General features: G+C 51.4%; 1 protein-coding gene and 1 pseudogene across 1 annotated transcript; one reads left to right on the top strand and one right to left on the bottom strand.

Moving 5' to 3' along the window:
• Positions 1 to 2,814: 2,814 nt before the first annotated feature.
• LOC144279981 (putative G-protein coupled receptor 33) lies at positions 2,815 to 4,529 on the bottom strand (annotated as a pseudogene).
• A 517-nt stretch (positions 4,530 to 5,046) lies between these two features.
• Positions 5,047 to 7,631, top strand: LOC144279878 (putative G-protein coupled receptor 33). Its single transcript, XM_077841574.1, has 2 exons — positions 5,047 to 5,256; positions 6,576 to 7,631. The coding sequence occupies exon 2, from the start codon at positions 6,582 to 6,584 to the stop codon at positions 7,629 to 7,631; it is 1,050 nt and encodes a 349-aa protein (XP_077697700.1). The 5' UTR covers positions 5,047 to 5,256; positions 6,576 to 6,581.
• Positions 7,632 to 13,753: the final 6,122 nt, after the last annotated feature.

Genomic DNA, 13,753 nt, shown 5'->3' with positions numbered 1-13,753 from the left:
AGGGTGTGGTCTGGGGTGGTCCCTTCTGGTCTCCGCTCCAACTGCGACCAGTTTTCTTCTTTTCTGCCACCTCCACCCATCTTGCTTCAATCTCTCCTGCCTCGATTACAGTTTTGGGTTTCCCATCTAGGATGTATCTTTCTATTTCCTCAGGAACACCCTCTAAGAATTGTTCCATTTGCATTAGGAAGGGCAAATTTACTGGAGATTCAACACTTGCTCCTGATATCCAGGCATCCCAATGTTTCACAATGTGGTAGGCATGTCGGGTAAATGACATGTCTGGTTTCCACCTTAGGGCTCTGAACCTCCGACGAGACTGCTCGGGTGTTATCCCCATTCTGACTCTCGCCTTGGATTTAAACAGTTCATACTTGTTCATGTGTTCTTTAGGCATTTCAGATGCCACCTCAGCTAAGGGTCCACTGAGCTGCGGCCTCAGCTCTACCATGTATTGGTCAGTAGAGATGTTGTACCCAAGGCAGGCCCTTTCGAAGTTTTCTAAGAAGGCCTCAGTATCATCACCTGCCTTGTAGGTGGGGAACTTTCTGGGATGGGAAGTGGTACCTGGAGAAGGATTGCTAGGGTTTGTTGGTATATTCTGCTGGGCCTTTATCCTCTCCACCTCCTCCACATGCTTCCTCTCTTTTTCCTTCTCCTCCTCCACATGCTTCCTCTCTTTTTCCTTCTCCTCCTCCACATGCTTCCTTGCCTCCATTTCCCTCTTGTGGGCAGCCTCCTGTGCCTCCTTCTCCAGCCGCATGAGTTCTATCTGTCTTTCATGTTCCCTTTGTTTTTCCTCAGCCTGAAATTTGGCTAATTCCAGCTGTAGTCGAGCTGAGGATTTGGTCATTCTAACCTCTCTGTTTTTAACTAACTTTACACCCAAGGTTTAGAAATAAACAAACAAAACTTGGCTGTAAAATTTTCCTGTGCTGAAATAGAATATCTATTCTCTGATAGTGATTGTCAGCCTACAGAAAAAGACAATTCCCTTGTCTCTGCTCTGGGCCCAAATTAAAGCAAAAAACCTCCAACTACTTGGAAACCTGCTTACCCAGCCCAAAGAAAAAGCAAATGGGTAGAACACACACACCCTATTTACTTTTAGGAAGAAAAGAAAAAAAACCTCTGGGTTGGAAGACTGTGAATTTCCCTGCAGGAGTTAAGTACCCTGCCTCCAGGCAAAGAAAACCTGCAATTCACAAAGATAATCCCCTTTTGTCTCTGCTTGGCCACAGTTTCAGCTTTCAGTTTCAGCTGCTTTCCAAAGGAAAAAAAAAATTCCTTTTTAAAATCTGTATTTCTAGTTCAAAAAATCTCAACTGGATCTCAAAATGATTTCAGGTTAATCCCACCGCTATGCCACCATGTCAAGGTTCCTCCCCCACTCTGAACTCTAGGGTACAGATGTGGGGACCTGCATGAAAAACCTCCTAAGCTTATCTTTACCAGCTTAGGTCAAAACTTCCCCAAGGTACAGAGTATTCCACCCGTTGTCCTTGGAATGGCCGCTACCACCACCAAACTAATACTGGTTACTGGGGAAGAGCTGTTTGGACGCGTCTTTCCCCCCAAAATACTTCCCAAAACCTTGCACCCCACTTCCTGGACAAGGTTTGGTAAAAAAGCCTCACCAATTTGCCTAGGTGACTACAGACCCAGACCCTTGGATCTTAAGAACAATGAACAATCCTCCCAACACTTGCACCCCCCCTTTCCTGGGAAATGTTGGATAAAAAGCCTCACCAATTTGCATAGGTGACCACAGACCCAAACCCTTGGATCTGAGAACAATGAAAAAGCATTCAGTTTTTTACAAGAAGACTTTTAATAGAAAATAGAAGTAAATAGAAATAAAGAAATCCCCCCTGTAAAATCAGGATGGTAGATAACTTACAGGATAATTAGATTAGAAAACATAGAGAACCATTGAGACATAGAATTGAGACATAGAATATCAAGGTTGGAAGGGACCTCAGGAGGTCATCTAGTCCAACCCCCTGCTCAAAGCAGGGCCAATCCCCAGTTTTTGCCCCAGATCCGTAAATGGCCCCCTCAAGGATTGAACTCACAACCCTGGGTTTAGCAGGCCAATGCTCAAACCACTGAGGCAAAACCTTAAGTTACAAAAAAGATACACAGACAGAAATAGTTATTCTATTCAGCACAATTCTTTTCTCAGCCATTTAAAGAAATCATAATCTAACACATACCTAGCTAGATTACTTACTAAAAGTTCTAAGACTCCATTCCTGGTCTATCCCTGGCCAAGACCGGCATACAGACAGACACAGACCCTTTGTTTCTCTCCCTCCTCCCAGCTTTTGAAAGTATCTTGTCTCCTCATTGGTCATGTTGGTCAGGTGCCAGCGAGGTTACCTTTAGCTTCTTAACCCTTTACAGGTGAGAGGAGCTTTCCCCTGGCCAGGAGGGATTTCAAAGGGGTTTACCCTTCCCTTTATATTTATGACAAGTGTGAACACTTCGAGAGACTTAAAACAAATATTCCAGAGCCAACCAATGACACAGAACCCATGAGAATCAGTTAGGTTAGAATACATTGACTCTGGACCCAGCTAGAGATCTGGAACCCTTGAACACCCATTGAGTTTCATAATATTGTGAGAACAAAAACAAATGAGACTCTGGGGCTGGCTAGTGCTCCAGAACCCTTAACATCCATTGACTTTGAAAAAATTGAGAGACCTAGAACACATGGGATTCTGCAGATAACAAGGAATCTGGAATCTCAAGGACACTGCTCAGTTTGTAAACATTGAGATACCTAGAACCCATCAGGTTTCAGAACCATCAGGGATGAAGGAACACGTGGGATGACAAGTTTCCAATGCTCTCTAACTCCTGGCACTTTCGGGCGCTCGTGACCAACACCAGCACCGCATCCTTGTCGAGCAGCAAGCCATGGTAGAGCAGCCAGCAGACAAAGAAGGAAACCACCACAGTCACCATGAGTTTGAAAGGCTTCTCGCTCCTCACCAACCCCTTCTTCTTCATCTCCAGCCCTGTCCAGCCCCAGCATCCCACGCTAGTGCAGAGGGCCGACGGGAAGCCCAGCAGAAACTGCACCCTGAACAGGACTGGATGGAGACGTCTCCTCCAGGCCTGCGTCACGGCTCCATCCCCCAGAGAAGGTGTAACTACTGGTGCACGTGACCCTGACCCCTCCATCTCCAGGAGTTCCTGGAAGCCCAGTTAGGGAGCACTGAGGGCGAAAGAAACCAGCTATACAACCGCAACCAGCTTCCTAGCCTGAGCCATGGTGCGGTGACACCAGAACCAGATGGAGGGCAGGGGAGAGTGCAGTGGTCCAGGCTGGTGAGGGTGAGGAGGAAGATGACAGAGAACATGCCCAGGGAGAGGCAGGCGTTGAGGAGCTCACACATGGCCATGCCAAAGACCCAGTGGAAACCCAGGCAGAGGTAGACGTGAACAGAGTTATAAAGTAGGATGTGAGCAGGTAGGTGAGCACCAGATGGAAGGACAAGAGGGAGGTCACCATCATCCTCGGCCCCAGAACCCACAGGCAGAGCCCACAGCCAGCAATCCCAGCAGGGGATGCCACATGCAGCTGCCACTTGACTTCCCTTCCCGACCAGGTGGGGGTTGCCCCCAATGGCTGCCGGGCTGGCTGATAAGGTGGAGGTGCAGTGAGGGGCTGGCCTGGCCTGGGAAGGCAGGGGGGCCGTGTGATGGATTGGATCACAGAAACCCCCTTAAGAAGGGTTCCTGTCTCCAACACTCAGATACCCAGCTCCCAATGGGGCCCAAACCCCAAATAAATCTGTGTTACTCTGTTTAAAGCCTATACAAGATAAACTCAGAATTTGTTCGCCCTCTAGAACACTGATAGAGCGATATGCCCAGCTGTTTGCCCAACGCCCCCCACCCCACCCCCCGCCCGTATTAATACATACTCTGGGTTAATTAATCAGTAAAAAGTGATGTTAAATACAAAAAGTAGGATTTAAGTGGTTCCAAGTAATAACAGACAGAACAAAGTGAATTACCAAGCAAAATAAAATAACAAACACAAGTCTAAGTCTAATACAATAAGAAAACTGAATACAGATAAATTGCACCCTCAGATGTTTCAATAAGTTTCTATCACAGACTGGACACCTTCCTAGTCTGGGCCCAATCGTTTCCCCTGGTACAGCCCTTGTTCCAGCTCAGGTGGTAGCTAGGGGATTTCTGTTTGCAGCCCCCTTTGTTCTGTTCCACCCCCCTTATAGATCGGGTTTAAGATGGATTCCAGGACCAGGTGACATGGTCACATGTCCTGTGAGACCCCCAAGCCTCCATTCCTCCCAGCCTGACTCACAGGAAGGCCTGCAAGCAAACAGAGCCATCCACACTCAATTGTCCTGGCTGAGCCATCAAGATTCCAAACCACTATTAATGGCCCACACTTCTGGGGAGGGCTGGGTGTGACTGAGATTTTATCTAGAATAGGAAGGGGCCACATTTCACAGGAGTTGTCTCACGCAGGGACGTACCCACAACATGTAGATAACACAGGACCTCTCACAACTATTGACCTGCTCTAACCACTAGACCCCAGCCCCCTCCGAGAGCTGGGGACAGAACCCAGGGTCCTTACTCCCAGCTGCCCCCTGCACTAGCCCATGAGATCCCACTCATCTCCCAGAAGCGGGGACAGAACCCAGGAGTCCTGGCTCCCAGCCCTCCTGCTCTAACCCCCAAGACCCCCCCACTCCTTGGCTGGGAGTTGCATCATTTGTGACTCAGATTTTATTGTGAGCTAACGGGGCTGGGTGGTTATCTCTGGGTCATGGTGCAGCCCCCTCTCAGGAAAGGACTTCTGCAAAATACAGCCCCTTCCTCTTCACGGGGGCACACCTCAGTAGATGAGCTACTGGCCAAGCATCTACTGCATTAGAGTCGGGGGGCTGGGATCCAGGACTCCTGGGTTCTAGGCCAGGCTCTGGGAGGGAGAGGGGCTAATTTTAAAGCAGTGGCTGTTGCTTAGGTGGTTTATTTGCTAAGACAGTATCCAATGATCATTTCCGTTCATGGTTTGCAGCTTGTGGATCTCAGAGAGCAGGTGGGGGTGGAGCATGTAGAAGACACAGAGATAAGGGGAGTGAACTCAACACACAGGGGATGTCTCTGGGGTGCAGGGGACAGACACACGGACGCTTTGCTGACCAAACACACAGCATCTGAGGCTCTCTCTGCGCTGGATCTGTGTTTCCACCACTCGCTCCCCAGGTGAGTCAAGACAATGGGCAGAGGGCTCTGTGTTGGGTCTAAAGGGGAATTTCCTTGCTAAGGCCCCCAAGAAGCCACAAAATTTGCTCTTGTAAAGGCAAACTAGTGGGACTCCCTGCCACTGGGTATCAGTGGGGTTAGCCTATGAAACTCACTGCCACTGAGTGAGAGTGAGGTTAGCCTGGGAGACTCCTTGCCACTGGGTATCAGTGGGGTCCACATGGGGCACTCAATAGACAGAGGTAGTAGGTGAGGTCTGTGCCATGGGGAACATTTCCCACTTCTTTCAGGTGAGTCAGACGAGTTGCTCCCCGTTTACACAGAGCAGTCTCAGCAAGTCACAGTATGAAATGTTAGTTTGTACTGACCACGCGGGTGCTTTTTATGGAGCTTGTGGTAAAACGAGGCAAATACCTAGGTGAGTTGATGTACCCCCGACAGACCTCTGCGTACACCCACCCCTGGCTGAGAGCCTCTGCTCTAAGCCACAAGACCCCCCTTTCCTCCCACAACCCAGGAGTTCTGACCCCCACCCCACTCCCAGAGCTGGGCGTAGAGCCCAGGAGTCCTGGCTCCCAGCCTGCCCTTCTCTAACCATTAGGCCAGGCTGCAGAGCACAGCGGACACCGTGCTAACAAGGCCGTAAGGGACGCAGTCCCTGCCAGAGGCAATAGCCCAGAGGACCCGGCTGCAGGGCTGGCAGCCCGGCTGGGGGACAGAGCAGCAGCTCGGTGGCTTGAGGCTTCCTGTGTTACAATGAGAGTAAGAAGGACCCTGCGCTCTCTCTCGAGTCAGGGTGAAGCAGCAATTCCCATGGCAGACAGATAAGTACGAGAGACGGGGTAGGGGACGGGTGGCTTTTTCCACCTTGTAGCAGTGAGTGTCACCAGCACCAACTCAACAGGACCGACCCCCACCTCCCTGAGCCACCCAGTCACTGCCCTGGAGCCAGATCGGAACCAGCAGCTCCTGGTGGGGAAGGGCCCATCTCCATTCCCCACCCCTCTGAGCCAGCCCGTTCTCCAGATCCGCATAGGTGTGTATCTGACCTGCTAAACTGTCTCCGTCCCCACTCCTCCCACATCTACTATCCCTTTTTCCCTCTGCCCATCGTTCTACCCTGTAGCAAGGAGTTTCACCAGCTATAGCCCAGTTGCTGAGAATATCTAGCCTGGATATTCTAGAGGAACAGAGGACACCCAGAGAGATCCTCTCCAATGGTGCCTTCCTAAACCCCTCATTTCTTCCTTCCTCTTCTTCCCCTCCCCCCTTTCCTCCCCTCTGTCATCCCTTCTAACCCATCTTCTCTCTCTCCCCAGGGCACCATGGACCAAGGCAACATGACTCTCCCACCAACCACAGGGGCGAATTCCAGCCAGACCCCAGCAGCTGTGAGCGCCACTCACCTGGCTGCGGCCGTGTTGCTCTTCACCACCTTCCTGGTGGGTGTGGTGGGGAACGGGCTGTACCTGTGGGTGCTGGGGCTGAAGATGAGGATGACAGTGACCACGCTCTGGTTCCTCCACCTGGTCTCCTGCTACCTTCTCTTCACCCTGCTGATCCCCTTCTTCATTGTCTACGTTCTCCTGGGTTTCCACTGGGTCTTCGGCACGGTTATGTGCAAATTCCTCAACACCTGCATCTCTCTGGGCATGTTCACCTCTGTCTTCCTTCTCACCCTCATCAGCCTGGACCGCTACACCCTCTCTCACCACCCCATCTGGTGCCGGCATCACCGCAATGTGCCCCGAGCTCGGAAGCTGGCTGTGGGTGTGTGGCTGGCCTCCTTCAGTCTCAGCGCTCCCTACCTGGCTTTCCGGGAGACCCAGGTGGTGGACGGGGGCAGGATCATCTGCGTTAACAATTACGCCCTCTCCAGAGACTGGAATGGAGCCGAGCCACAGGAGCTGGGGAGACGGGTCCACCTGGCCATCTTCATGGTCCGGTTCCTGCTAGGCTTCCTTCTGCCCTTCTGCACCATCGTGGGATGCTATAGCCGGGTGGGGCTGAAGATGAAGGAGAAGAAGCTGGCGTGGGCTGGGAAGCCCTTCAAAGTCATGGTGGCCGCGGTGGTTTCCTTCTTTCTCGGGTGGCTGCCCTACCACCTCTACCAGAGCTTGAATCTCTACAAGAAGGAGGTGCCAGAGTCAGTGACCGGCACCCTCTTGGTCATTTACACCTTCACGTCCTGCTTCAATGCCTGCTTCACCCCCATCCTCTACCTCTTCGTGGGGGAGAAGTTCTGGCAGGTCTTCAGGATGTCTCTTCTCACTCTGGTCAAAGCGGCTTTTGTTGACGATCTCGGCAGCAGTGCCCCCAAGTATAGCGGAAGACAAGGGTCTGAAGTTGAGAACACAAAACAGGAGATGGCCTGAAGATGCCCAGGTTTAGGGAGAGTTGAACATTTGGTATCCCATTTCTTTCTAGATTCCTCATGGTTCTAAAACCTGATGGGTCACTGTTTATAAACCCTGCAGTGTCCCTGAATTCTAGATTCCCTGCTCTCTCCAGAATCCCATACGTTCTAGGTCTCTCAATTTTTTCGTACTCAATGGGCCATCAATGGCACCAAACCAGTAGTCAGCTCCAGAATCTTGTCTGGTTTTGATCTCTCAATGTGTTCTCACCTGAGTGACTCTCACCTGACTGATTCTGCATCACTAGCAGGCTCTGGAATCTCATTTATTGTAAGCCTCTCGGTGGGTTGGTACTCAAAGTCCATGGGTTCTAGATTCCTGACTGGGCCTGGGACATCACTGGATTCTGGAGTGTTTGCAAACCACATAGAATCCAACAGGTTCCAGATTGCTTGCTAAAAGTTTCATCATGGTCCTAGATTTCCAAATGGTTTAAAATCCATTCGATGTAGTATATTATAGAAGAGTCCGTGTATTATAATAGAGGTATCTAGCTCTTCTCTAGTGCTTGTCATCAGTAGATCTCAAAGAACTTTACCAAGGAGGTCAGTAGCAGTCTTCCAGTTTTTACAAATGGAGAAACTGAGGCACGTGTGGGGCAGTGACTTGGCCAAGGTCACCCAGTAGAACCTTCAGTCTGGCCAGTGGCCGAACCGGGAACAACCCAGGTCTCCTGCGTCCGAGCCCAGGTCTCTATCCATTGCATTTCCTTAGACTGTGGCTCTCTGGGACACCACCTGTCTTTTTGTTCTGTGTTTGTACAGCACCTAGCACAGTGGGGCCTTGGGCCAGGACTGGGGCTCCGAGAACTACCTGAAATAAAATATAATAAGGAATAACCTTTCCCAGGCTTTCCTTGAACTACATAGATTCTGTAAGACTTGTGTGGTGCCTCTGAAATACTTTATAACCACTGTGTGACCCAATCACTGGGATATTTAGTGTGTGGAGGCTCTGGATTAGTTCAAGAGCGGCCAGTAAGGAAAACAAGCTGGCACAACAAAGAGCGACTCCAGAGAAACCACCTGCCCATGAACACTTCAGGGTGGTGAAGAGGTAATGTCCAAGTAACCAAGAAGATCCCACCTGCCAGCTCTAGCCAAGTTAGAAAACCTTGGCCAAGGCTCAGGGCTAGCAGATGAAAAGGACAATAAAGACTTCAGAAGACCCCTCTTGGTGGATTCTCCATCTCCAGCAATTTTTAAGGCAGGATTGGGTGCTTTTCAAAGAGGTCTGGCTCTAGTTCAATCAGGGACTAATTCAGGCATGTTCTGCAGGAAGTCAGAGTAGGGGACCACCATGCTCCATCTGGCCTTGGAATCTCTGATTCTAGCCAGAGGTGAGGCAGATGCTGTTGGGGTGCTCCACCAGTCGTCACCTAGAGCCCATGGGATTGTCTGAGGAAGCCAGGCCTGCATAGGCCACCAGCCCGGGGTGGAGGCTGTAGGGAAGTTAGACGTGCATTTTACTGTTCAGATGAAACAAGACTGACAACCATGACAGATACCACCTTTCGCTGATTCAATATTCAATAGGATCTCATGGATTCTAGGAGTCCTGGCCGATAGTTAACCTTTTGGGTCCCAGCTCTGTCAGTGTTTTGAATGTGATCTGGTCTGATGTGGGCTAGATTTAGACATCATGTTTTCCAGGCCCCTGTATGTTTCGAAAGCAAAGATCCTATGAGTTCTAGATATTTGGCTGGTTCTTGAACCTTTGGTTTTTAGGTTTGCCAAGATTTTAAAACCCAAATAGCTCCTATGTAGTCTAGAACATCCTAGTTTCCAAGCTCATATATGACATCCTAGACCAAAGAGGAGCAGTTTGGGTTTTAAAAAACTTGGCAGACCTAGATCTCAAGAGGTTCAAGAACCACTCAAATGTTTAGAACTCATGGGGTACGATTGGATTTTTATATATATAATGTACGTGTGTGTGTGTGTGTGTATAAGTAAATATACTCAGTAGTGTCACATGAGTTCTAGATATTTGGTGAGTTCTTAAACTTCTTCAGTTCTAGGTGTGACAATGTCTTGAAACGCAATCGGATGTGACATGGTCTAGTATTCAAGGGCTCCAAGCACCTATATGTTTGAAAACACAATAGGATGCCGTGAATTCTAGATATGTGGCTAGTTCTCGAACCTCCTGGGTTCCAAGTCACCGCAGTTTTTTAAAAAATTATGGAACCTAGAGCCTTTTACAAACAAGACCCCTCAGGGCGGCGTCTCTGGAATTGAGAACATTCTCCGCTTTGCAGGCGAAGTCCATGGAAGCACATACTGACCTGAGAGACCTTGCAACAGGCCTGATGTTCACAAAGGGTTCAGCTCCTTCTGGAAGATCAGGCCTCTTTAATGGTGTTCATCTGGGAAACCCTCCAAAAATAGAAACATAACAAATAATCACCAATTATTTTGGAATATTAAGCCTGTAAGGCAGTAGGGCACGGAGTGAACAGGCCAGATCCTCGGACAGTGTAAATCAGTGTCGCTCTGTTGACTTCACGTCAGAGTTCTCGGGTTCTTCTCCTGCCTCTGGGAGGGGAGCAGGGTCTAGCAGGGTAGAGTGCGGGGGCTAGGAGCAAGGACTCCTTGGTTCAAACTCTGGGAGGGCAGTGATCTCTAAGTTAGAGCAAACTTAGTAACATCAAAACATTTAGTGAATTAGTATCAAGTTTGCCAAATTGTTTCGCTAAACCACCAAAAATCTGAAACATGTTTCAATATGAAACATTTTGATTTTCTTTTTCGAAATGGCTTTGTCTTGAAATGTGCTTCAATTTTATTTTATTTTTATTTAAAATGTGTAAAATCCAAGCTCACAAAAAAACCCATTTTGTTCTGACTGAAAGAAACCCTCTCCCACCCCCGCCTTTTCATTTGCCAAAAAAATCATTTGGGATCATCGCCAAATAAGTGCCCCCCCAAAAAAAAAAATTTCCGGAATAACCAGAGACCCAAATAATCGGTTATTGTCACAGGACTTACATGCCATCTGTGGTCCCAATTCAGCCCCGTTGTGGCTGAAAACACCAGGTCAAAGCTGATAATAGGGAGGAGAACTCAAACATCTCCATGTTGAGATCGAAATAGCAGTGGCCGTGTCTCTAGGCCCCCATGTGTCAGCTCAACGTGGGTGTTACTCACCCTCAATTTCCGGAAGCCGTAACTCGCAGAGGTGTGAACTGCTATTAAACACAGGTGTGAACAGCTTGAGGAGCGGACTCACTTTTGCAGTACGGCTGCACCAGCCTCGCTCCTGTTGCATAGCTGAGCTCAGGGTCTGTCTGGGCTTGTTGTTTCCTGAAATTTGGCCTCTTTGCTTTCACGGAGAACATTATAACCATCTGAACATGTTCAATCAGGATGTGCAGGGGAGTAGGAGGGGGCCTGTATCGCAGGAACCCCTCTACCAAAGGACCCCAAATTTGCATCACTCCCGCCTCCGTTGCTAAGTGCTGGTTTTCAAGGCAGTTGCCCGCCGCATGGGGGGCGTCAGTGCAATTTGTGAGTATTAACAGCAGCTCATCTTCAGGGGGCTGCATCTCCTGATGCCCCCAATCAAACGACCGCCCTTTACCCCCACAGACTCCAGCAGAGCCCCTGTGGCTTGGTGCCACTTTCCAAGTCAATGCGAGTCTGCAACTGGTTTTCAGAGCGGTGTGAAGAATTTAAGAACGGCTCCTTTTCATGCGGCTTTAGCTGAGGGCCCCGGATCACGACCCTCTGAACCTGCCCCACTCACTCCGCCCCGGGCCTTGCTCAGAGACGGCCAATTTCAAGCCAAGCCGAGCGGGCAGGTGGATTTCAGAGCCCTTGGGCTCGCCGGGTCTGACAGGAAGAGGTTTCTCTGCAGGCCTGGTGGCAGGAGTGCCCTTAGCAGATCTGCTGTGGGAGGACTCGGGCTCCCAGGCCTTGGGCAGTTCTGAGCTCAGCGTCTGCAGCACCTGGTTGCAAGCGGCCCCCTGAATCCAACAGCCCTTTGCTCTCTGCACGCTCACGTCCAACCCCGGGCCGCCAGCCCGGCCGCACTCATGCCAGACACCACAGCCGCGTCTCTGGGGCGCGGGCCTCTCTGAGAGCCCCGTCGAAGCTCTAGTCCCTTTGGACAGGCGGCTCCCTCTGAGGGGCGATGGGTGGCGTTGATATTTGCCCAGGGGGTACCACTGGACCCCACATTTCTGTGCATCTGCAGGACTCCCTACCACAGAGTATTAATGGGGTTAACCTGTGGGACTCAATGCAGAGAGATATAATTATGCGCGGTCTCTGACAGACGGTGAATTTCTCTGTCTTGTTTCAAGTCAATCAGATGTGAAATTCCCACTTTATGATGCTTGAACTCCCTCCCTCCCAGAACTGGGGTTAGAACCCAGGAGTCTTGACTTCCCATCCCGCTGCTTTAACCCACTACAGCCCACTCTCCTCCCAGAGCAAGAGCTAGAACCCAGGAGTCCTGACTTCCTATTTTCCTGCGCTAATCCACCACACCCCTCCCAGAGCTGGGGATAGAACCCAGGAGTCCTGGCTACCCCCACACCCTGCTCTAACCATTAGGCAAGTCTGCAGAGCACAGAGGACTCCACGCTAACAAGTCGTGGGAGGCGCAGTCCCAGACAGAGCCAATACCCCGAGGACCCTAGTGCAGGGCTGTCAGCACGGCCATGGGGCAGAGAAGCGGCTCCGTGGCTTGAGGCTTCCTGTGTTACAATGAGGTGAGAAGGACCCTGCACGCTCTCTCGAGTCAGGGTGTAGCAGCAGTTCCTGCAACAGGCAGCTGAGTACCTCCGGCAGTGGGAGGAAGGTGAGTTACTCTGTCCTGTAGCAGGGAGTTCCACTGGGTTTTCTGTGCACTTGGAGTCAACACAGCACCATTCCGAGCCCCCTCCCGCCGAGCCAGGCAGTCCCCTGCCCTAGGGCCAGACCAGAGCCGGCGCCCCCTAGAGTGGAAAGGACCCGTGTCCTATTCCCTGCTCCACAGTCTTGTGTGTTCTGGGCCAGGACCCTGGGTTCTAGTTCTGATTCGGGAAGGGGAGGGGAGGCGCGGCCAGGGGGCTAGAGGGGGAGGGCAGAACTCCTGGGTTCTGTCCCCTCTCTGTGACTCAGTTTCCTCATCTAACAATGATATTTTTATTTGTATTTGCGTGTGTGACCTTGCTGTCCCCTGCTTGAGGGGGTGAGCCCTGCTCTGTGTGTGCGTGTGTCCCTGCTGAGCCTTGCTGTGATACCTGTGTGTGCTTTCACACACTGATTGCGAGTGCCCACGGGGGGAGGCCTGGCACCAGAGGTGACCCCTTCCTACCCCTGCACGCTGCCTGCGGGGGGCTGAAAAGCCGAAAAGTTCCACAAGCTGGAGTTAGAAAGGCTGGGGAAGAGAGGCTGTGACACACACACAGCGGGGCTGATCCCCTCCAGCAGGGGGCAGCAGACACACACACACAGTCTCCCTCCAGCCACACACGCCCGGCCCGGCTCCCTGCGCAGCGGACCCGGACCCGGACCCGCTCCCTGCCCAGGGGCCGGGCAGCCTGGCCCCCATCCCCGCGGCCTCTGGGCTCCTACCAGACAGGGTGAACCCCCCGCCCCTCCGGCTGGTGGAACAATCTGTATGGGAGGGGCTGGGAGCCCTTGACCCAAACTGCAAACTCTGTATATAATGGAAACCGCTTCAAGCCAGAGGGTGCCGCAGCCCCCCCCCCCCAGTACCCCTAGTTCCAGCACCTATGCCCCCACCCCCCGGGAAACCAGCGCTACCCGACTCAGACCGCTGGGGAAACTGAGGCACGGGAAAAGCAAGAGTCCTGGCTCCCAGCCCGTCCTTTGTTCTAACCTCTAGACCCCACTCTCCTCTAAGGGCCAGGAGTAGAACCCAGGAGTCCTGGCTCCCAGCCCCTCCCACTTTAACCCACTAGACCCCACTCCCCTCCCATGGCCAGGGATAGAACCCAGGAGTCCTGGCTCCCAGCCCACCCCCCTCGCCAACTCTAACCCCTGGAGAATCGTTCCTCCTCAGGTGAGTGATTTTGCTTTTGCTGTGGGGAATTGGGGCGGGGGGGGGGGGGGAAGGGAGCTGGGATT

Source organism: Eretmochelys imbricata, chromosome 24 (assembly GCF_965152235.1).
Source record: "Eretmochelys imbricata isolate rEreImb1 chromosome 24, rEreImb1.hap1, whole genome shotgun sequence".
Taxonomy (NCBI): Eukaryota; Metazoa; Chordata; order Testudines; family Cheloniidae; genus Eretmochelys; species Eretmochelys imbricata.
This window is presented reverse-complemented; position numbering and strand designations above follow the sequence as displayed.